A 26077-nucleotide genomic window follows, 5' to 3' on the forward strand; every position below is an offset into this window, starting at 1 on the left:
TCTGTTCCCTTTTCTGCAGCCCTCTGCTCCCTTTTCTGCAGCCCTCTGCTCCTTTTCTGCAGCCCTCTGCCCCTTTTCTGCAGCCCTCTGCCCCTTTTCTGCAGCCCTCTGCTCCCTTTTTGCAGAACCTTGTGTAACTGGGTATACGATATGTATATAGCGGCACTTATACTGTTCCGCTATAGAGCTTGCTTGTAAAGCGACGCGGTAGAGAGTCCGCCTGCAGAAGGGAGTGGTCGTGGGTACGAACCCCGACAGGTGCACATAGCAATTTTTGCAGTCTGTTACATTTGGTGCTCTTTTTTGGCTAAAGTTCATAATATACCACCTTAAATATTATAGAAAACACATGCAAAATAAAACTACACTGACTAAGTATTTTCTGGTTTTACTTACATGTTTTATTTTCAACGAGTTATCATTTTTATTGTCATAGAAAGTTAAAGATTATGTAATGTGAGTATGGTCTGTTGTGGTTTTACATCGAAATCAAAAGTGTAAACGCGTAATCGATCCTTTAAAACTGGTTCTTTTCCGCCCCGTTACAATTGCTGGACACAGTGTCCAGCAATTGTAACGGGGCGGAAGAGAACCCGCACTAGGTTACCGAGGCCGTTAAGAGGTCGGTGGTTCGATCCCCTTACAGATGCATGCAGATAGCAATCTGCGCAGTTTGTTACATTTGGCGCTCAAAGTCATTGTAAATTGACCTTAGGCTCCAAAATTCAAGGACGTATTTTACAATTAAGGGGGAAACGGTTATCCCGTATGTATAAAGCGGCTATTAAGCTAGATTATAGTATAGTGCGCACGTGCGGAGCGAGAGGTCGTGAGTTAAATCCCCAGGCCCCAATTTCTTGAAACATCTCAAACTTTACAGAATTAAGTAGCTTATTTCACTTAGCCAAAATATTAACTTAAATTGAATTTAGGTAAATGAAAAAAATGTTTATTGTAATGATCATAAACATAAATTCTATTTAAAGTATAAAATCTCTAAAAAATGAAAATATTACACAAACAAAAGGGAAAGAAAAAATAGTGAGATTAGCTTAATCCTGTTATAAGGGACTTAAGAAGTTTCGAGAAAATGGGGCCTGAAGATGTTCATAGAAATTTGAGTTGTTTATTACAAAAAAGCTCCAATGATACCAACTTTTACGGAGTGTATTTTGAGGCTTGAGCTCTGTATCAATGGCCGCGCCAACATGATGGGAACCAGCTGGATGTTCTATTAGGTTTGCAAGTTTGCCTCTCTCGTTTCATTACATTTCTCTTTGGGGACATTTTATCACGATATCTAACTGAGTTATCTAAGATGGCACCCAATAAATACAGCCCATTGCCCAATTTCATAACGAGGCTTCGCGCCTGCGCACTACCAATTCGATCAACCTTTCGCGTCTCCATCGTTTAGAGAGTATTTGATTGGATTTCGTGCTTCAACTTTACTTCATTACAGTCGACAATCACACTTGAACGCAACACTAACACGATTAGGTCATTTCAATGGTGCAAGCAAGGGGGTAATATAATATGATTTTACATTAAACAAACACTGCGTCATTTTCGAGAGCAGTCATTTAAGAATTGAATTATTTTCAAGTGTTATTAATGGGACAATCAATGGTAGTGGGGGAAATAATGAGAAACAGTTGGTCAGAAGTTTTCACTTCGTTTAGTCTTTTAACGTCACAGTGGGAAGCATGTGTTAAACGTGATCCTAAAATGACAATTTGATAATAAATATTGACCATGAAAGAGACGAGGCATGAATATTTGGAACTTGCAGTGGTTGAAAATTATGACACAATATTATACCTTCGATGTTCTCAGTCAATCCAGGGGCGCATCCAGGATTCGACGTTAGAGGGGGTGTAACTTAGGGGTGTAACCTATTGACTTGCGCCCCTCCCTCAGAACCGAATTTTTGTGATTAAAATAGGTGGTTTAAGGGTGATTCCCCAAGAAAAATGTAATACTATTTGTTTGGAAATGGTGCATTTTGGGCGTATTTCATTATTATTTTGTTCTCTCCTATATTGAATTAAAAAAAAAGATTTTTTTTTAAATTTTTTTTTTTGGGGGGGTGGGGGTGGGGGGCGCCGAGTTCGCACCCAGACCCGCTAGTGCAATCGTTATTCTTTGAGATGATCATTTTATATGGAACAATACTTTGTTGCTACTTGTTAATGTGTTACAATAAAGCCATACAAAATCACTTCTATGTTTAGCGTCCACGGACGGATAGGTTTTACGCTTCCCGATCAAAAAAAGAAACACATGCTTTTATGATCAAAGATCTTGCCGAATATTTTTTTATTTCCTTTTAAGTACAAACAACATGCTTCATACATTATATTTCTTGGCATTAGATAAACAATTTATAAAAATAAATCAGAAAATGATGCATTCTGTATGATTCCAATGATCAATAAACAAGTTTAGTTTGAACTCATTTTGCAGTGGAAATCTATCTAACAATTGAAAATGGCCCAGAATGAACCAAGGAGGCTCTGGCGTCTTTAATCATAGAAGGTGTCACTCGTTTTATACTCGTATTTTTTCCGGGGGTTCGTTTTTTTTCAAGATAGCTAGATAGGTTTCCGTACTCAGGGTCAACGCTAAACATAAACTCGATTTGGTATGGCCTAACGTTCAGTTTGTTTTTTTAAAAGTCCAATGGTTAAGTGCATGACAAAACCGAAGTTAAAACCGCATGTTACATACTCTAAATAATTGAGTTACTTGTTTTACAACGGTGTTAACGATTTGTTTTGTAAATTATGTACCAGTCAATTGTAACCACGACACAAAGGTCCGGGGTGTAAGCCGGAGTCGGGAGACCGGGGAAAGTGGGCCGTGTTTTTACCTGCCAAGTGGCACAGCAGTGCCGAGTGAATGCGGTGGTTTTGTTTTCGCGCCGAAAATAGCGGGGAATTGGCCTTACCTAGGATGTCCCCGGGGTTTCAAAAGTCGAAAGTCAAAGTCCCCGCTATTCCCCGGACATGGGGGCGTGGTTACAATTGAATTGTGCATTATTGTGACGTACCACATACTTTTGCTAACAGATTAGCTCTTTCAATGTCTGGGTATACTTCAAACAGTTTATTTTGTTCTTTACTAAAGCCAAATTTGAATTTACGTATTAACTCATTTTCAGGAATCGACAGAATTCTGGGCGACCGGAAACCATCGTCAAGTTCCACCCCGCCTCCCGCTCATCAGTCTATTTCCGGTACGCGCGATGACGTCACAAATGAAACACGTGACTCACGCGTCATTGAGGTCAAGGGTCTGGAACTCCCAGAAGGTATTTTTCCACATGTGTTCTTAAATGTATCATGTTACAATTAATTTCGATAAGTTAATTTTAAAACGAATATTTATGGCAAACGTCTTAAAATAAAATGCGTGTACATGTATCTTGATTTATAATTAAAAATGAAATTAAAAAAACAACAACATTTTTTGTATATGAACTTTGAAATACAATCGAACCCCGTTGGCTCAAACTACCTAAAAAAATCGAGCCAAGCGAGAATGCTTACCTACAGTTTATAGAAATAGGTCCTTAACATCCGGTTCGAGCCAACGAGAAATTCGAGTCAAGCGAGTTCGAGCCAAATGGGTTCGACTGCTTCCAATGCAGCTGTTGCATAGTTAGAATTGGTTTGCAGTTATCGAACACACGTTAAAGCGCATTTCAAAGAATACACGTTTCACCCTATTTTTCAATAGAGCATTATATATCGGTGTGTTAATTTTAGGCTTGGCTATCAAGAAGACAGAGCTAGGGGCCGTCTCTCACTACGGGGTCTTCTGCTCCAAGACTGTCGTCGCCAAGGGAACCAGGTTTGGCCCCTTTAAGGGCCGCGTAATTAACACTAGTGAGGTCAAGGCCCAGGACGATACTTCACACATGTGGGAGGTTCGTTGATAATGTTTTACAAACTGTTTTTATAATTTATGAAATGAGCCTTAGATGACATTAAATTACATAAGATAAGATCAGATAAGGTAGGATAAAATAAGATATAAGTTAGCATAGCATAACATTACATTACATTACATTACATGACAAACCATAACATAACATAGCATATCATAGCATAGCGTAGCATAATATAGCATAGCATAGCATAGCATAGTATAGCATAGCATAGCATAGCATAGCATAGCATATTGTTCAACTTTTCTTTCGTTGGTTAATGGCAAACATACGATTTAAGTTATTCTTTTAAGCTGTTAACTAATCCCTTACTCTAACCATAACTCTATTTCTCTAAATGGTGATAAAAAGCTACCACAATATCTTTACGACTAAAAAGTATCCACTAAGCCTATGTACCGAGTTGTATACTATTCAGTTGCGAGTCCTAATATGACGTGACTGTACTGACGTCAGATATTTCAGGATGGACGTCTGAGCCACTTCATCGACGGGCGACGTAACGCTGGTAACTGGATGGCGTTCGTAAACTGCGCGCGATACTCGCAGGAACAGAATCTCGTGGCCTTGCAGGTGCGTATTTGTATAGCCTTTAGTATAACATAAACAGTCAGTAAATTTAAGTTGAAGCCGAACATCACACACACGCACACGGACAACGCACAACGCAAACGCGAAAGCAAACGCAAACGCACACACGCACGCACGCACACACACATAGAAACACACATAGACACGCACGCACGCACGCACGCACACACACACGCACACACACACACACATAGACACACACACACACACACACACACGCACGCACACACACGCAGACACACACACACACACACGCACACATACATACATAGACACACACACACACACACACACGCACACACACACATAGATACACACACACACACACACACACGCACACACGCACACACACATACACACACCAGTCTGCCGTTCTTGATCAACTGTATGTATGAGATCATATGTTATACAATAAATTAGGACTTAAAATGGGGCATACTTTGCTTATCTGTATTGTCATAGTAATCTTTACTATTCGATATCCACACTTGCATATAATGTATGTTTTGAGCAAAACCCCGTAACATATTGTTGAACCAAGACCGCCTCCACCCTTATTTAAAAATAGCAAAACAGACATCACATATTCAAAGCATATATATTTTGGTTCCGGGGTGTGGAAGCATGCATCCCCCTTGCCGGGTGAGCCTCTTAAGCCATGCTCCATCTAACGTCAAATTGTGGATCCTCCTCTGATTACTAAGCAGAACTCGCATGCTGTTCTATAAGAACGTATACAAGAATTGTCGTGCCTGGAGGATAATCAATGAAGGAAAGAAAACTCTGACGTGGTACGGGGCAACTATTGAAGCTGTTCATGGATACATTATTCCCGTACTCATGCGCACATGTACAATGCAGGTCGAAGGCGACGTTTACTACGAGGCGTGCAAGGATATTCCCCGGGACAGCGAACTGCTGGTTTGGTACGGAGACAGCTATTTGCAGTTCATGGGCGTCCCTGTCGCCCCAAAGGAGGCTACTGGAAGTGAGTCACGGCAGGAGGCAGACGGTACGTGTACAGAATGATACGGGTATTACTATGTACGGCTATTATAAGTAATGCAGTATGCGGTTACCATTCATTCGGAACACCTCGGCCATTTTCAATCGAAAACAACCGCGGATGTATACCGGTACATCAGTAGAAGTAGTTCGTAAAATTTTAAATAATATATTAAGGCCTAAAAAAATATGTCTGTTTCCTGTAACATGCTGAAAAAAAGATGGATCGGTAGGTAGGGATTTTTTTTAATGGTTTTAAATGTCAGTATGATCCAATATTAATTCATGTTTATTTCAGGAGAATTATTTTAAAAAAGAATTCAGCGTTATAAATAGATTCAAACTTTCTGCCTTAAATGAGCTAAAACTGCTAGCTAGACAGCCATTGTACATGTATTTCAGTTGTAGAATGCATCCTTTTAAAGGGCAAGACCTAGGTTCGACTCCCAGCGGTGGCAACATTATGTGCAATTTTGAGCATTGTCAGTATGTTCACCAGGGAAGCAGTTCATCTTTACACTTTGCAAATATAACCAAGTGAAAAAGTGAATGAAATAACATTTAGACAATTTATTTTTGGCAAATGTTTTAAACAAAACTTTGATAATGCATACATTTTGTAGTAATAAAACATGATATTATTGCACAAACTATTTTAAAATAGACTGTGTAATAATATCAAGTTATATTACAATTAAATGTGAACGACAACTATTATAAAATAAACCGCTGTTACAACAAGAACTGGCAAGAATCTCCACAAAGCATAAATAAATCTATACTTCGAATGATAAATGACTAGAATCAATTATTAAACCATTTAACTCTTAGAGCGCTGTCAGAATTGTACAGGTCTTTGGGACCAGTGTAGACCCATGGTCTACGCTGTTCACTGCTTGGACACTAAAACCTTTTTAAACAGTAAAACAGCAAAACTAGTACACGTACAGTATCTTCATTAAATAGTTTCCACAACTTATTTTTTTTTTATTCAAGATCGATAATCATTTGTCACTTCGGGTGTTGCGGGTTAAACAAACATTCAGATCGTGCATTGAAGCTCCTTTCAGATGATACCGACTCTCACACCGAAACATCCCGGGTCAAAACTGACGCATAGTACAAATGCATGATGCGTCAAATTGGGTCATTTACGATTTCTGTGCGTCAAAACCCAGGATCTCGTGTCAATTGAACCCCCTGTCAGTTTAATGTCACAGCCAATAAGCTTTTTGCCGTTGTTTCAACTTGTCAAACCGGAAACGTTTGTAACTAGTTCGGGAACTACTAAATTGTTAAAATTATCGTTGTCATCACAGGCCAGAGATCGCTAAGAATCTCACTTTTCGATTTTTGGGGCATAAGGAAACAGACATATTTTTTTTAGGCCTGACTGATTGTACTGTTTTATATGGAAGCGTCCATGTGCCAAAGTGAAAAATATTTTCCAGTATACTATCTCCTAATTACGACTTATTAACTCATAATTATGACTTACTAAGTCCTAATTACGAGATACTATCTCATAATTAGGAGATACTAACTCATAATTATGACTAACTAACTGCTAATTAGGAGATACTAACTCATAATTAGGACTTACTATCTCCTAATTAGGAGATACTAACTCATAATTAGGACTTACTATCTCCTAATTAGGAGATACTAACTCATAATTAGGACTTACTAAGTGCTAATTACGAGATACTAATTCGCGATTATTACAGTTTTGGAAGAAAACGCATGTATACATACTTTGAAATAGGAAACCATTTTAGGCTGCTAGGCCGCCAGGCCGCTAACTTCATGCCGCTAGGCCGCTTAAGTGCTCGATCGACTTTTTAAAAAAAGAAGTTTATAATTGCTTAAGAGTGATAATTTGGGCATAAAAACAGAATATACATATAAAAAAATAGAAGGAGAGGCATGTTCACATGCTTTGAAAAGCTGACTGCTTGTTCGATTTTTTTTTTAAATGTTGATAATCGCCTCAGAGTGATAGTGGGTGCTTAAAACTCAGTTAATATTTCTTTGTTTTTTAAGAAAAAAGGATAGCATTTTGGGCCGGCAGGCCGCTAGGACGCGAGGACGCTACCTTCACGCCGCTGAGCCGGTGGGCCGCTAGGCCGCTAACTTCACGTTCATACTTTCAACGTCATTTCAAACTAATAATAGGGTCATCATGAACTCCTTTCTTTCATTGATTGTGTTTCTATGCACTAGTCATTTGAACACTCCAAGGTTTTTTAACTGCCATTTTGGCTCAACTTGGCTGCCAACTTGTCCAATATTTTCTTAAAAATGACAGTAATATGCAAAGCCCTAATTTTAATCATCACCATTATGAACAACATCATCACAACCAACATCATCATCACCACAATCATAACCACTACCACCATTATGATCTCCACAATCATCCCCACAACCACCACCATCATCATCATCATCATCATCATCATCATCATCATCATCATCATCATCATCATCATCATCATCATCGTCGTCGTCGTCGTCATCATCATCATCATCATCATCATCATCATCATCATCATCATCATCATCATCATCATCATCATCATCATCATCATCATCATCCACCACCACCACCACCACCACCATCATCATCATCATCATCATCAACGTCATCACCATCGTTTTTGTCATAATTATGAGTTAGTATCGCCTAATTATGACTTAGTAAGTCGTAATTAGGAGATAGCATCTCCTAATTATGAGATAGTATCTCATAATTAGAACTTAGTAAGTCATAATTATGAGTTAGTATCTCCTAATTAGGAGAGAGTATACTGGAAAATATTTGGCACCTGGACGCTTCCATAGTTTTAACGTGTACTTTCTATTAATAAAATTGATTGATTGCCAGTAAAGTGCTTTGTTTCATATACTTTTAACATAAAGAGTTTAACTGCTAAAATGAAATTACTACGCGGTCTACTTGCAGCGTAGTTAAATGTAGATTTCTGACATTAGTAACCGTACATCTACATCTGAGAATGTTTTAGATGGAAAATGGCCAAGATGAAAATACGCTATTAAAATGTGGTGTTAAAAGGGCACAGTCAAAATATGATATAATTATAAAAACAATCGGAGCACCTCGGCCATTTTCCATCGAAAACAACGTCGGATGTATATGGACGATTAACAATGTCCAATCTTTACATTTAACTAAGCATCAAATTATATAGTAGTCATTTCAATTTAGCAGTTATAAACTTAATTAATTTAAGTCTTAGGTATCTTAACCAGTTATGCAATAAAACACTTTATTTGCAATCAATTTAAATTCAGTAATACAAATTACACGGTAAAACCTGTACAATTAATTAATATTTTATTCAAAATTTAACAAACTACTTCTAATGATGAACCGGCATACAATCGAGGTCGTTTTCGATGAAAAATGGCGGAGTTGTGTCGAACGGTAATTAATTAGACATGTTTTTAATTAAAGCACGCTGCAGTTACCTCCCTTCCACGACAGTGTGGGTTGTCACGCAATGAACCAATTGTTATAAAACTATTTCAACAAAACTGTTCAACTGTGTTTCCTTTTGAACGAGATTTTCTGTTCGGAGACAACTTCGTTTGAATGAACTAAAACCATAGCTGTCTCCCTGTCACAGATTCTGATGGTTACCCGTGTGAGCGGTGCGGGAAGGTGTTCGCCTACTGCTACTACCGTGACAAGCACCTCAAGTACACCCGCTGTGTGGACCAGGGCGACCGGAAGTTCCCCTGCCATCTGTGTACAAGGTTGGTGCTATAATAGCCTCATTTAATCATAATTCTAGACGCACTCCGGAGTTTAAGCGTCCCGATGACCAAGATATCTCCGGTGCCGAGGTGCAAGACATCCCTTGGAAAGTCCCGCTTATTATTCTTAATAACATATACACATATACACACGATAGATTCTTGTATTGGAAAATCATTGCGTTAAACATGACATATATATTATACAGTCGAACCCCGTTGGGTCGAACTCGCTTGGCTCGAATTTTTCGTTGGCACGAAGTGAATGTATACGACCGATTCCATTAGGCTGAACGTAAGTATTCCAGCTTGGCTCGAATCTTCCGAGGTTCGAGGTAAATTCGCTGGTCTTTGGGAGTTCGAGCCAACGGGGTTCGACTGTAATTGTTATGTGAATGGATAAACAATTTTAATCGTTCTACAACACTTGCATTTGCTGGTGAATACCAGTCATAACAGTTATTTTAAATACTATTATATAATATGTTTCTTTATCTTTGTTTTCATTTCAGATCGTTCGAGAAACGAGATCGTCTGCGGATCCACATTCTGCACGTGCACGAAAAGCATCGACCCCACAAATGTGTCGTCTGCAACAAGAGTTTTAGTCAGTCATCAAGTCTTAACAAGCATATGAGGGTAGGTTCAATTTCGGGATGTTAATATATTTGCAATATTTATTGTTATATGAAAACGAATCAAAGATAATGACTGACGATGTATACGACCAAGACTGCTACGACGCTGCTGATGCTGTTGATGCTGCTGCTGATGCTGCTGATGATGAGGAGGAGGACGAGGAGGACAAGGAAACTTATGACAATGACGACGACGACAACGTCGACGACGCTGATATGATGGTGGTGGTGGTGGTGGTGGTGGTGGTGGTGGTGGTGGTGGTGATGATGATGATGATGATGATGATGATGATGATGATCAAAGTGGCTTACGACGACTGTTGTTGCTGCTTCTGCTAATGAGGATGACGATAAAGGAGACGACGAATATAAAGACGACAATTTAGTTGTTGCTATTACTGCTGCTGTTACTTTTATTGTCGATTTTGTTGTCATTGTCGTTTTTGTTGCTGCTGTTGTTAATGGTGTTGTATAAAAAGTATTTATGCTGCAGGTACATAGCGGGGAGCGGCCGTACAAGTGCGTGTATTGTAACAAGGCGTTCACAGCCTCCAGCATCCTCAGGACGCACATTCGCCAACACTCGGGGGAGAAACCATTCAAGGTTAGATAATATCTAATTCAGACTGGTTTTGTGCTGTCTTATGTCAGATGAGTTTAGTGTTGTCTTATGTCAGACGAGTTTAGTGCTGTCTTATGTCAGATGGGTTTAGTGCTTTATTATGTCTGATGGATTTAGCCTTGTTTTATGTCAGATGGGTTAAGCTTTGGTTTATGTCAGACGGGTTTAGTGCTGTTTTATGTCAGACGAATTTAGTGTTGTCTTATGTCAGATGGGTTTAGTGCTGTCTTATGTCAGATGGGTTTAGCGTTGGCTTTAATCAGATGGGTTTAGTGTTGTCTTATGTCAGATTGGTTTAGTGCTGTCTTATGTCATATGGGTTTAGTGCTGTCTTATGTCAGATGGTTTAAGCGTTGGCTTAAATCAGATGGGTTTAGTGCTGTCTTATGTCAGATGGGTTTAGCGTTGGCTTTAATCAGATGGGTTTAGTGTTGTCTTATGTCAGATGGCTTTAGTGCTGTCTTATGTCAGATGGTTAAAGCGTTGGCTTAAATCAGATGGGTTTAGCGTTGTCTTATGTTAGATGGGTTTAGTGCTGTCTTATGTCAAATGGGTTCAGCGTTGGTTTATGTCAGACGGGTTTAGTGTTGTCTCATGTCAGATAGGTTTAGAGTTGCTTTATGTCAGACGGGTTTAGTGTTGTTTCATGTGTGATGGGTTTAGTGTTGTCTTATGTCAGACGGGTTAAGTGTTGTTTCATGTGTGATGGGTTTAGTGTTGTTTTATGTCAGACGGGTTAAGTGTTGTTTCATGTGTGATGGGTTTAGTGTTGTTTTATGTCAGACGGGTTAAGTGTTGTTTCATGTGTGATGGGTTTAGTGTTGTCTTATGTCAGACGGGTTAAGTGTTGTTTCATGTGTGATGGGTTTAGTGTTGTTTTATGTCAGACGGGTTTAGTGTTGTTTCATGTGTGATGGGTTTAGTGTTGTCTTATGTCAGACGGGTTAAGTCTTGTCTTATGTCTGCTTTGTTTAGTGTTGTCTCATGTCAGACGGGTGAAGTGTTGTCTCATGTCAGATGGGTTTAGTGTTGTCTTGTGTCAGACGGGTTAAGAGTTGTCTTATGTCAGACGGGTTTAGTGTTGTCTTATGTCAGACGGGTTACGTGTTGTCTCATGTCAGATGGGTAGAGCGTTGTCTTATGTCAGACGGGTTTAGTGTTGTCTTATGTCAGATGGGTTACGTGTTGTCTCGTGTTAGATTGGTAGAGCGTTGTATTATGTCAGACTGTCAGAGCGTTGTCTTATGTCAGACGGGTTACATGTTGTCTTATGTCAGATGGGTAGAGCGTTGTCTTATGTCAGACTGTCAGAGCGTTGTCTTATGTCAGACGGGTTATGTGTTGTCTTATGTCAGATGGGTAGAGCGTTGTCTTATGTCAGATGAGTAGAGCGTTGTCTTATGTCAGATCGGTTAAGTGTTGTTTTATGTCAGATGGGTTTTATGTCAGACGGTTTTAGTATTGTCTTATGTCAGCTGTCTTATGTCAGATGGGTTAAGTGTTGTTTTATGTCAGACGGGTTTAGTGTTGTCTTATGTCAGACGGGTTTAGTGTTGTCTTATGTCAGATGGGTTTAGTGTTGTCTTATGTCAAATGGGTTAAGCGTTGTCTTATGTCAGACGGTTTTAGTGTTGTCTTAAGTCAGATGGGTTTAGTGTTGTCTTCTGGCAGACGGGTTTAGTGTTGTCTTATGGCAGATAGGTTAATTTAGTGCTGATTTATGTCAGATTGTTTAAGCTTTGTTAAACATGTTAGGTTTTGTCTCATTTCAGACGGATTTAATGTTTCAGGATCTCCGGTAAAACGCGTTCACGTCAATTTACCGATTGTTACTGTTTTTTTAAGGTGTTGACGAATAGCAGAAAGTGTTCCTTTAAGAAAAAAAGAAAGAAAATATATTTATCTTACGATGTATTATAATGTTTGATTGATTTTATTTCTCTTTCCAGTGCAAGCATTGTGGAAAAGCGTTTGCATCACACGCGGCACATGACAGTCACGTGAGAAGAACGCACGCACGAGACAGAATGTGCACGTGCTCGATTTGTGGCAAATCGTACTCACAACCATTCGAACTCAAATTTCATATGGCAGTTCATTTGAATAAATGAATACTTTCTTCTTGTTCGATAAATAATTACATAAATGTACATAAATGTGATGGTTATTTTGTTTTGTTTTCGTTTTTGTTTTTTGAAATTTAAGTTATTTATAAATAATGGGTTTACAGATACATTTTTGTTAATAAATGATTGTATTATCTTGGTTGACAATGTCTATTTATTCAATAAATTTATTGTGAAACTTTTAGGTTGTTTTAATTTGGCTCCTCTTTATATACAAATAAACATTTTGCTGAATACAATAATCACAATATCTGTGTTATTCTTCAAGATAATCCGGCTATGATGTGTATGTGAGGACAATAAACAACAAAATGCTGATTAATGCTTTTGGTGGTGGCGTTGGTCATAGTTATCATTATATGGTGGTGTTGGTCATAGTTATCATTAGATAGTGGTGTTGCTCATAGTTATCAATAGATGGTGTTGTTGCACATAGTCATCATTAGGTGGTGGTGTTGCTGATAGTTATCATTAGGTGGTGGTGTTGCTTATAGTTGTCATTAGGTGATAGTGTTGTTCATAGTAATCATTAGGCGATGGTATTGCTCATAGGTATCATTAGGTGGTGGTGTTGTTCATAGTTATCATTAGGTGGTGGTGCTGCTCAAAGTTATAATTAGGTGGTAGTGTTGCTCATAGTTATCATAAGGTGGTGGTGTTGGTTGCTCACAGTTATCATTAGGTGGTGGTGTTGTTCATAGTTATCATTAGGTGGTGGTGCTGCTCAAAGTTATCATTAGGTGGTGGTGTTGCTCATAGTTATCATTAGGTGATGGTGTTGCTCATCCAGTTTAGGGTTAGTTTTCCATCGGCCATTTATAATTCTGAGCATGCCGGTTGAATAGAGCGATTCATTGTTGACTTTCATTTTTGTCTCAAATAAATGCTTTCATTTTAAAATAATAGATCCACTTTAAAAGTCATTTAGTTTAAGAGGTAGGTAAATAATACCTAGTGGAATATCATATTGACCATCCCGTGGAATGAAAGCGTCTACCGCCAGTTCAACAAGCCTTCCCGCTTCCTCGATCTATATTCAAATAATTGTTTCCGGTTCAAACCTTTTCAGAGCAAATATTTAGCAACGTTTAATTATTGAATGAGTTCCGCGAAATACAGCCTGCAGAATGTCGCGTATATATGTGACATTTCTACTTCTACTTATGTGCATGATTTTTTCAGCGTGTTCGAGTACGCTGTACAAATCGAGGAAAGTGATTTTGCAAGAACAACCAAACACATTGTTATTTACCCGAAGAGTTTTACTGGATATTTCTAGCAAAGCCTGTACCGATGAATGCGCGTCGTCGCCTGGCTGCAGTTATGTCAACTACCAACGACGATTCCACTTGTGTTCTGTTATTTACTACAGTGTCACAACACCGTCTTTGTCAGTCGCCCGAGAGGCCGGATATATTTACGCCAAGAAAGAAGATCTTCCTCGCGTATGTATACTTTCAATCATAATACTATTTCATTCGGATGTCCTCGGTCAATTTCCATCGAAAACAACCTCGAATGTATATAGACTGTTTACAATGTCAGAAATTTTAACATTTAACTACGCTGCAAGTAGATCGCATGATAATTCAACTAAGCAGTTAAACATAAGGATTTTACTCTTTGGAATCTTATTTATTGATAAAATAACATACTTCACTTTCATCAATTAAAAATAAAAAACCCCACAAAGTTCACCTTAAAACTTAAAACACTGCAATTGATTTATACTATTATTCATTTTTTGCGAACTACTTCTACTTATGTACCGGTATACATCCGAGGTTGTTTTCAATGGAAAATGGCCGAGGTGTTCCGAATGAAGGATATTTAGCATTGAGGCTCATATCTCAGACAATGGGATCGCGGGATAAAATCGCATCTAATCATTAAAGTGACACTCGTATTCAAAATAAACGCATACTCCATTATAACAAAATTAAATTTTGAGCGATAATCCCTTAACTACTTACGAAATAATGCATTTATGGAAAATATTAATTACTGATAACAAGACTGTAACCTTGTTTTTAATAGCTGAACACGCAAAAATATTAAATGATTGGTGAGTGCTAAAAGATTAACTGTGATATACTATCGTCTGAAAGGTAATACCTTGTGTTCTGCGCATTTCTTTCAAATTAAACTCATCCTTGACAAGAACCACTGTTTTCGACGTTTATTCATTCTTTTTGGTATATTTAAACAATAGTATTAATTGTGTTGAATCGAATTTGGGAGTAAGACTAAAGAGCTTTGGCAACCAAAAACCATTAAGCAAATGTCCACTTCGTTAAAAAAAATTCAATCCTAAGTTATTCAGAAGATCACGCATGCTCACTGGCTGAAATAAAAACATTCGCGAGGTATTTCGCACTGAACACTCAGAAAGTTTTTATCTGTTTTTTGTTCATTTAAACAATACTTCGGTGCGAACGCATATTTATATGAATCGAAAATGTTTTGTTGTGGTAAATTTACTGTCGCTTTCGATTTTTGCACCCACAAAATTAGCATGGCAACCTGTATTTAACGTGTTTTAGGGGGGGGGGGGATTGTTCGTAATGTTCAAACCTCTTCAATTCGCATTTTAAGTGTTGTGTTTATATAGTATATAATGATTTTTTTAAGTAAAACTTTCATAAAATTAATTTTGAAATTCCATATTATTACTATGTGACGATCGTCTATGCTCTTAATGCTTATCAAAAGGCACAGAAATGCCAAGACAAAGGCCACACATTTATCATATTGTAGATATACATAACATAACTATATATTTGCAATTTCTCATAATGTCCATAGCATAAATGTTCAAATATGTTCTACAAATACTGTCGTTTTTTCAGCCAAACACACCGTGCGACGGATGCTCGGACATAGACCGTTGCGATGAGTCGGTGGCTCCAGTGGATTGCCTGCCATCTGGTAAGTTTGATCCAATGTTAAAAACATCTACACCACAATGGTGATCACATAAAACAAGTAACGCCGAATAAACAGTCACAAAGTAATACTTTATTACGTTTTTTTCAATTTCTTTCGTAGCCGCGCCTGAAAGCCTTTGTCACGGTGTCGTCGTAGTCGTACATGCTATCATTGGTGACGGTGTCGTTGCTATCCTTGGTCACAGTGTCGTCGTAGTCGTACTTGTTATCCTTGGTCACAGTGTCGTCGTAGTCGTACTTGTTATCCTTGGTCACAGTATCGTCGTAGTCGTACTTACTATCCTTGGTCACAGTGTCGTCGTAGTCGTACTTACTATCCTTGGTCTCAGTGTCGTCGTAGTCGTACTTGCTATCGTTGATCACAGTGTCGTCGTAGTCGTACTTGCTATCCTTGGTCACAGTGTCGTCGTAGTCGTACTTGTTATCCTTGGTGACAGTGTCGTCGTAGTCGTACTTACAATCGTTGGTCACAGTGTCGTCGTAGTCGTAGTTGCTATCGTTGGTCACAGTTTCGTCATAGTCGTACTTACTATCCTTGGTCACAGTGTCGTCGCAGTCGTACTTGCTATCGTTGGTCACAGTGTCGTCGTAGTTGTACATGCTATCCTTGGTCAAAGTGTCGTCGTAGTCGTACATGCTATCCTTGGTCACAGTGTCGTCGTAGTCGTACATGCTATCCTTGGTCACAGTGTCGTCGTAGTCGTACTTACTATCCTTGGTCACAGTGTCGTCGTAGTCGTACTTACTATCCTTGGTCACAGTGTCGTCGTAGTCGTACATGCTATCCTTGGTCACAGTGTCGTCGTAGTCTTACATGCTATCATTGGTCACAATGTCGTCGTAGTCGTACATGCTATCCTTGGTCACAGTGTCGTCATAGTCGTACATGCTATCCTTGGTCACAGTGCCGTCATAGTCGTACATGCTATCCTTGGTCACAATGCCGTCGTAGTCGTCGTACCTGCTATCATTGATCAAAGTGTCGTTGTATTCGTACATGTTATCATTGGTCACAGTGTCGTCGTAGTCGTACTTGCTATCATTGATCACAGTTTCGTCGTAGTCGTACACGCTTTCATTGATCACAGTGCTGTTTTCGTCGTACTTGCTATCCTTGGTCACAATGTCGTCGTAGTCGTACTTGCAACCATTGGTCACGTTGTCGTCGTAGTCGTACTTGCTATCATTGGTTGAAGAGTCGTCGAAGTCGTATATGCTATCATTGGTCACAGTGTCGTCGTAGTCGTACATACAAACATTGGTCACAGTGTCGCCGTAGTCGTACATGCAATCATTGGTTACAGTGTCGTCGTAGTCGTCCATGATATTCTTGGTCACTGTGCCGTCGTAGTCGTCGCTTCGCCGCGGTGTCGTCATTGTCGGTGTCACATTGCTCAGTGGTCATGCCCACAGTTACCTGGTATCTGTACGGTATTTTTGGACAGTCGAGCTATCTGATTCGAGCGATTCGGTCCCTTTGGTGATCTCTTGGACTGAGAATTATTAAAAGAATGTGTTCTTGTACTCTATGATACACAATTCATAATAAACAAAAAATATATTAGATATTTTAAAAATTCATACAATCTATTGTTTACAAGTTATCAGACCGACTTTAGGCGTCGTAGGTGCCATAAAATGGAACCGAAATAAGATCCTTTTTATGTGAATCTTACACCTTAACGCAACTGTGCACCAGATGATCAATTTGCAAGAAAAAAAAGAAAATTGTCGATAACTGTCATAAACTTGGAATTAATGTGTACAATGCATTGAAACCTACTAATTGAAGTACTACATAGTTTACAATTTATTTAAGTTTAGCAGTTATTTCGTATTTTTTCATTAAAAAAGATTACTGGGTATGTCTACCAAGTAGAATTCATTCCTTATGCGTGATTGGCTAGTCGGTGTTATCACGTGATATTACCGAGTTAGGTGTATAGCTTAATTATGTCACCCGATTATAGGAAGCCGTCAATGTTCAGTGAATACGACGCTTGAATGCTATTTTGGCGACACGGGTTCGAACCCGGTCTCCAACACAAATTTTCTTTTCATTTTGGTACTTTTTTTACAATTATGATATCAAAACGTAACACATTCAGTTAAATAATTGTCCTGAGATTCGTTACAGAAAAAAATAATTTTGGTGCCAATCTGGTGTACAGTCCCTTTAACCACTAGAGCATGGTCAACCTTGAAATGTATGTTGAGCGTATGAAAATGTTCGAAGTTTGTGGATGAGCGCTTACAAACTGGTTTAACCACCGGTGAGTTCGTCATTAGATTATACTGACAGTGCAAAACGCGGTTACCTTTACAGCTGATGATAGTTTAATAGTAATAAACTGCTGTTAAAGGGACTAGACACCTTGATGATACAAATGCAAGAAAAAAATGAAAATTGACGAAAACCTGACATCGTTTTGCACAACGCATTAGGTATTGCTTACTGATATATAACATCGCATACCACACATCTTACGCAGTTTTTGCGCAGTTTTCCTAATCGAAATGTACTGGGGTTGTCTACCGTGTAAATCCTAGTAAGTTTAAAAATAGCATCAGTGTATTTAGCTGTATTCATTAACAGATAGGATTTATCCTGGGAAACCTTTATGCGCTATTTATAAACGGGGAAACGCATATGAGACAGCAACATGATCTGTTGAATAGTATGCATTTTCAATAGAGTCAATGAAAATACTTTAATTATCTTAGAAGCTCAAATCATGAAGACGGAACACACAAAAAAAAAGAATTATGGGAAAAGCGTGACGTCAGAGAGCGCTTAATAATTAGCGTATTTAAGTCTAAATTTTTACATTCAGAAAGCAATTAATTATTGTATCATATGATTAAAGAGATACTTTACATAAGAAAATGACTTAAGTTATGAATACACCCCTATGTAACCTTTAAACTAGTATCTTGGTTAGATTTAAGGCTACTGAGCTTATCCCTGAAGTTTATATTGTTTTGTTTTAATTGTAGACTGTGGGATGCCAACTGTACCAGACAACTCTTCAATATCGGGAAACATGTTCAACATAGGACGGCGTATCAAGTTCACGTGTGCAGAGAATACGATAATGTCCACTGCGACAACGAATACAGCAGTCTGTCAGCAGGATGGACAATGGTCTGAGACTAACTTCGATTGCACTCCTGGTTGGTATAAAAATCAAAGCACTAAAAGTACTGCAGGGGAGGGTTGGCAAGATGGCTTTGTACGACGTCATATTGTCTGGTTGCTTTCACTAAATTAAACATGTTTAGCACTGCAACTTAGGGGGCGTAACCTTTTGACCTGAGCCCAACCCTCAGAACCAAAATGAATTGAATAGTTGCCAAAGGGGTGGGGCTACTCCCTCGAGCAAATATTATACAATTTCTAGTCCGAAATAGTGCATTTTGAGCGTAACTCTTTACTTTTTTCTCCTTCATTGTATTAAAATTTGGGCGATTTTATCCCCCCCCCCCCCCCTGGATCCGCTAGTGTAATGTTCAAGGTAAATATGACAGTGGCTAGGGACATCGTAATTAAATTTCGTAATGGGTACGTAATGTCTAAAAATCTAGGTATGATTGGTACGAAACGTCCACAAAATAACTGGGTATGACACGTTAAGATACGATACGCCCAAGTTTCGCCTACAAATACATTCTACTTGTAATGTTTTTCAAGCTAATTGTATTGTAATTGTATTATTTATTACTGCATCACCAAAATGATTTCTTTGGCGAATCAACTCAATCTAAAATGGAAGAAAAGAGGGTTGGTTAGACAACACTATTTGGTTGTACTACTGGGTATTGTTTTTCTTTGTTTTAAAGAACAAATATCTGAATTTATTTTTAAAACAGTCAGCAGAACCGGTTACGTTATAAAACAATAATTTCAAGTAACAAGATAAAACTTTATAACGTTGTGATGAACATGCACGCTACTTATAGCACGGTGAAGCCCCGCCTTCTTGTGACCGTTTCGAATCAGCGGGTCGTGGCTGAAGTAACTGTTATGAACCATGTTGTCAATGGTACAATTTACTAACTAGCGTTAGTTTTCGTGAAAAAAAAACTTTCTATATATCCGCATGAAAGTTATTGCACAGTTAAACTCCCGCCTTCTTGTGACCGTTCCGACTCAGCGGCAGTGGCTGTTAAATAATAACAGTTATGTACCATGTTGTCAGTGGTAATTTACTCACTAGCATAAGTTTACGTGAAGAACGTTTCTATGAATTCGCATAATAGTTATTGCTCGGTTAAGCCCCGCCTTCTTGTGACCGTTCCGGTATGGGAATTCATTTATAGATGAACATAAAAGAAAACACTCCCAAATATAGCACGAGAAAAAAATTCTACGCGAATTACTTGCAGCGTAGTTAAATGAAAATAATTGTAATGTCCATTTACATCCGATGTTGATACGGAAGGAACATTGCCGAGGTGCTCAGATTAGAAAAGAGGATGCAATAACAGTTTTTATAAAAATACGTAAACTGATAGCGTCCGCCATCTTTATAACTAGACGCGACCAGAAGGCCGTGTATAGTATTAACATTGCGCAAATTCTTCGAGGGCGTCGGTGCACTTAATATATATTAGGTGAAATATATTTTGGTCCTTCATTTCTAACTATCGCTGCATTTATCTTACAATAGTCATAATCCAATTTCTTTTCCAGACGGTTCGTTGCATACTATCACAGGGGGTCATCTATTTGGCGGTGTCCCCGGCAACACCAATCTCGTCAAATTCAATGACTCTGTCGCCTGGAATGATGGCCGGATCACCGCAATACAGATGCTCTGCGGCAAGTACCTGCTTGCCTTTAAGATCCAGTATAATGGCGTGTGGTCAGTTCAGAGAGGATTCTGGAACCCTGCCTGTTCGGAAAACCAAACGTGGATGCCAGCGCACGAGTTTGGAGAGGACGAATGGATACAACACGCGGCGTTTACGGGCTCACGCTGGCCTAGCGTCACATTCACAACAAACAAGCGCCAGCTGGAAACATGTGGCGTACCCGTGACGTCACCCAGATACCTGGAGGGTGGAAGGCTGGAGTATGTCAGTGGGATATTTGGTTGCTACTTCGACGAATTGCAGTTTTACTGGTCAAATTACAGAGATTTCAATTAATAAGATATTATATAGAGTGTTATTTGTAAAATATGCCTATTACTCAGGGCATAAAAACCGTAAATACGTCCATTATTAAGAGTTTCGTTTATAATTTAATACTTCCATTTGTTCACGTAGGTCTCGTTTTGAGATTAAATACAAATATTAATTAATGTAATGTATTGCATACTAAATTTATAACTATCTAAATTATCTAAATTAAAATTGACGATACGGAAATGCCTTTGAGAAAAAACCTCGAGGCCGCTGGTGCTTCAAGAGCACACCAGCTACGATGACGTTAAAAAGACAAACATACCTGTGCTAAATTAACCTTTCTTAAAGTAAAAGTAGACATTTTTTATTAAACGTTAAAGATGCACTCTTACCCCCAAATAGGATTTACCACAATTAATAATATTGTTTAAATATTTCAAAAAGAATGAAAAAATGTTGAAAAAAATGGTTCTTATGAAGGATACCGATATTAATTTTAAAGAAGTGAGCATAAAACTCGGTATTTCTACTTTATGAGACTGTAGTAGATCACAGTAAATCTTTTAGCATTCACCGGTCATTTAATATTTTAGCGCTTTCATCTATTTAATACACGGTTACAATCTTGTCATCAGTAATAGATATTTCCCATAAATGCATTATTTAGTAAAAAGATAAAGGTATATAAGTCAAAATTCATGTTTGTTATTCATTTGATTGTATTGATTTCGAATAAAAGTGTCACTTTAATATTTTTAAAGATAGGAATACTTTTCAACTAAACAAAAGTGATAAGATCTAAAACGACGTGTTACTTTCGAACTCCAAAACCAGCATTCAAAAAAGGATTTTCATTTATTTTTTTTATAAAAATTATCAACAGTAAAGCCATGTTAAAAAATCTAAATCCCCTTCTACCTAGTTTCTTGCCTCGTTTTAACAAAATCATTGAAGAGTGTCTGGATTTGATGCAAAACTCTATTTTCTATGCATAACAGTGTTGCAAAACAGGAACAGGAAGATGGCATAATTTTGCCTCAACAATATTTATTTCGATGCTTTAAACAAATGTAGAGAACCTTATACCTCTGTCCTAGGGTCGTCTTTACGTTGAAACATTTTAAAGCCTGGTGAAATGAGAATGACTGTTGAGTTTGTGTGTGGGGGGAGAGGGGGGTTAAATGTTAAAATTCAGAAATTATTAGAAGTCAACATTGCCCGGGTAGTCCATTCACATGGTTACCAAAATACAGAAAATGCGAAAGGCACCAATTTGGAACACATTATCTTGAGGACTAATGCAATTCCATTCAATCACTAGACCCAGAATAAAAAATCCAAGATGGCCGTGACAAATCCAAAAAGGCCGCCATGCAATTTGTACAATAATAATTTGATAAATCAAATCATTATTTTATACTTTAGTTAACTAAGACCTGATGTAGAACGCACCGTTCGATAAGAAGACAGCGATTAGATAAGTCAATTGCCAGCGATTCGATAAGTAAACTGTCAGGAATTAATGTTCAGTAAAATGTAAGCGATTCCACAAGTAAACTGTCAGGGGTTTGTTCAGTAAAATGACAACGATTGGATCAGTAAACTGTCAGCGATTCGTTCAGTAAAATGACAGCGATTCGAGCAGCATAACAGCACTTCTATTTTTAGAATTCAACATCTATCACTTAAGCATAGCAGCACTTCTATATTTAGAATTCAACCTCTATCACTTAAGTTAAGCATAGCAGCACTTCTATATTTAGAATTCAACCTCTATCACTTAAGCATAACAGCAATTCTATTTTTAGAATTCAACATCTATCACTTAAGCATAACAGCACTTCTATATTTAGAATTCAACCTCTATCACTTAAGCATAACAGCACTTCTATTTTTAGAATTCAACATCTATCACTTAAGCATAACAGCACTTCTATATTTAGAATTCAACATGTATCACTTAAGCATAACAGCACTTCTATATTTAAAGGTCAACCCCTATCACATAAGCATAATAACACGTCTATACTTAAAGGTCAACCTCTATCACTTAAGCATAACAGCACTTCTTTTTTTAAAGGTCAACCTCTATCACATAAGCATAACAACACTTCTAAGGTCAACCTCTATCATATTTACATAACAACACTTCTATATTTAGAGGTCAACCTCTATAATATAAGCATAACAACACTCCTATATTTAGAGATCAACCTCTATGATATAAGCATAACAACACTCCTATATTTAGAGGTCAACCTCTCTAATATAAGCATAACAACACTCCTATATTTAGAGGTCAACCTCTATCATATAAGCATAACAACACTCCTATATTTAGAGGTCAACCTCTATCATATAAGCATAACAACACTCCTATATTTAGAGGTCAACCTCTATCATATAAGCATAACAACACTCCTATATTTAGAGGTCAACCTCTATAATATAAGCATAACAACACTCCTATATTTAGAGGTCAACCTCTATGATATAAGCATAACAGCACTCCTATATTTAGAGGTCAACCTCTATCATATAAGCATAACAGCACTCCTATATTTAGAGGTCAACCTCTATCATATAAGCATAACAACACTCCTATATTTAGAGGTCAACCTCTATAATATAAGCATAACAACACTCCTATATTTAGAGGTCAACCTCTATAATATAAGCATAACAACACTCCTATATTTAGAGGTCAACCTCTATCATATAAGCATAACAACACTCCTATATTTAGAGGTCAACCTCTATCATATAAGCATAACAACACTCCTATATTTAGAGGTCAACCTCTATCATATAAGCATAACAACACTCCTATATTTAGAGGTCAACCTCTATAATATAAGCATAACAACACTCCTATATTTAGAGGTCAACCTCTATAATATAAGCATAACAACACTCCTATATTTAGAGGTCAACCTCTATCATATAAGCATTACAACACTCCTATATTTAGAGGTCAACCTCTATCATATAAGCATAACAACACTCCTATATTTAGAGGTCAACCTCTATCATATAAGCATAACAACACTCCTATATTTAGAGGTCAACCTCTATCATATAAGCATAACAACACTCCTATATTTAGAGGTCAACCTCTATCATATAAGCATAACAACACTCCTATATTTAGAGGTCAACCTCTATAATATAAGCATAACAACACTCCTATATTTAGAGGTCAACCTCTATAATATAAGCATAACAACACTCCTATATTTAGAGGTCAACCTCTATAATATAAGCATAACAACACTCCTATATTTAGAGGTCAACCTCTATAATATAAGCATAACAACACTCCTATATTTAGAAGTCAACCTCTATAATATAAGCATAACAACACTCCTATATTTAGAGGTCAACCTCTATGATATAAGCATAACAACACCCCTATATTTAGAGGTCAACCTCTATAATATAAGCATAACAACACTCCTATATTTAGAGGTCAACCTCTATAATATAAGCATAACAACACTCCTATATTTAGAGGTCAACCTCTATGATATAAGCATAACAACACTCCTATATTAGAGGTCAACCTCTATAATATAAGCATAACAACACTCCTATATTTAGAGGTCAACCTCTATAATATAAGCATAACAACACTCTTATATTTAGAGGTCAACCTCTATAATATAAGCATAACAACACTCCTATATTTAGAGGTCAACCTCTATAATATAAGCATAACAACACTCCTATATTTAGAATTCAACCTCTATCACTTAAGCATAACAACACTTCTATATTTAGAATTCAAACTCTATCATTTAAGCATAACAGACAGTACTTCTATATTTAAAGATCAACCCCTATCACATAAGCATAATAACACGTCTATACTTAAAGGTCAACCTCTATCACTTAAGCATAACAGCACTTCTTTTTTTAAAGGTCAACCTCTATCACATAAGCATAACAACACTTCTAAGGTCAACCTCTATCATATTTACATAACAACACTTCTATATTTAGAGGTCAACCTCTATAATATAAGCATAACAACACTCCTATATTTAGAGGTCAACCTCTATAATATAAGCATAGCAACACTTCTATATTTAGAGGTCAACCTCTATAATATAAGCATAACAACACTCCTATATTTAGAGGTCAACCTCTATCATATAAGCATAACAACACTCCTATATTTAGAGGTCAACCTCTATAATATAAGCATAACAACACTCCTATATTTAGAGGTCAACCTCTAAAATATAAGCATAACAACACTTCTATATTTAGAATTCAACCTCTATCACTTAAGCATAACAACACTTCTATATTTAGAATTCAAACTCTATCATTTAAGCATAACAGACAGTACTTCTATATTTAAAGATCAACCCCTATCACATAAGCATAATAACACGTCTATACTTAAAGGTCAACCTCTATCACTTAAGCATAACAGCACTTCTTTTTTAAAGGTCAACATCTATCACATAAACATAAAAACACTTTTATATTTAAAGGTCAACCTCTATCACATAAGCATAACAACACTTCTAAGGTCAACCTCTATCATATTTACATAACAACACTCCTATATTAAGAGGTCAACCTCTATCATATAAGCATAACAACACTCCTATATTAAGAGGTCAACCTCTATCATATAAGCATAACAATACTTCTATATTTAGAGGTCAACCTCTATCACATAAACATAACAGCACTTCGTTATTTATAATGGTGTTGGTAGTTGTGGTGTTGGTGGTGATGGTGGTGGTGATGATGATATGATGATGATGATGATGATGATGATGATGATGATGATGATGATGATGATGATGATGATGATGATGATGATGATGATGATGATAACGACCATAAATAAGACGAATAATACAAATAAATCAGCCTGTTATTTGTCAGTTTACTTCTTCGACTTTACAAATCATTCGGCATGCCGGCACTTTCCTGCTGCATACAGTTCGCGTGATCGCCGCATATAGGTCGCCACGAATAATATGCGTAACAATGCCGCACATTAAGTTCGTCAACCTCCTTCTGGATGTGGTGACAATCTGTATTCGGCACTGCATTGCCTACCGACCTTGGGGACGTAAGTGAAATCGGTTAATCATTTAATATTCTTCGCGTTAACGTTATATATGCAAATAACAAAACATGCGAAAATAAATGCACCGTCGTAAGAATTGATCACCATAAACCACGTACTCTAGCAACGTTTCAACGTCTTCACGTAATGAACGGTGCAAGATTTGAATTACTATATAAGTAACTGCAGCCAT

The 26077-nt window shown here is 37.6% G+C and overlaps 2 protein-coding genes across 2 annotated transcripts; one reads left to right on the forward strand and one right to left on the reverse strand.

The window, feature by feature from the left end:
- Nucleotides 1-1644: 1644 nt before the first annotated feature.
- On the forward strand, nucleotides 1645-15686 carry LOC128216315 (PR domain zinc finger protein 14-like). Its single transcript, XM_052922876.1, has 10 exons — nucleotides 1645-1654; nucleotides 3164-3313; nucleotides 3771-3931; nucleotides 4409-4525; nucleotides 5405-5555; nucleotides 9199-9328; nucleotides 9841-9967; nucleotides 10460-10570; nucleotides 12538-12681; nucleotides 15564-15686. Exons 1-10 carry the CDS (start codon nucleotides 1645-1647, stop codon nucleotides 15684-15686), a joined length of 1224 nt encoding a protein of 407 aa, XP_052778836.1.
- A 60-nt stretch (nucleotides 15687-15746) lies between these two features.
- LOC128216316 (MATH and LRR domain-containing protein PFE0570w-like) lies at nucleotides 15747-16442 on the reverse strand. Its single transcript, XM_052922878.1, has one exon. The coding sequence runs from the start codon at nucleotides 16440-16442 to the stop codon at nucleotides 15747-15749; it is 696 nt and encodes a 231-aa protein (XP_052778838.1).
- Between the last annotated feature and the right edge of the window lie 9635 nt (nucleotides 16443-26077).

Source organism: Mya arenaria, chromosome 14, assembly GCF_026914265.1.
Source record: "Mya arenaria isolate MELC-2E11 chromosome 14, ASM2691426v1".
NCBI classification, from domain to species: Eukaryota; Metazoa; Mollusca; class Bivalvia; order Myida; family Myidae; genus Mya; species Mya arenaria.

What these genes read in the sequence shown, in the direction of transcription:
- LOC128216315 (XM_052922876.1), top strand. An exon ending in GGGTCTGGAACTCCCAGAAG is followed by an intron (nt 3,314 to 3,770) that starts GTATTTTTCCAC and finishes TGTTAATTTTAG; the next exon opens with GCTTGGCTATCAAGAAGACA. An exon ending in GTCACGGCAGGAGGCAGACG is followed by an intron (nt 5,556 to 9,198) that starts GTACGTGTACAG and finishes TCCCTGTCACAG; the next exon opens with ATTCTGATGGTTACCCGTGT.
- LOC128216316 (XM_052922878.1), bottom strand. Translation starts at nt 16,442, where the DNA reads ATGTACGACTACGACGACACTGTGACCAAGGATAGTAAGTACGACTAC.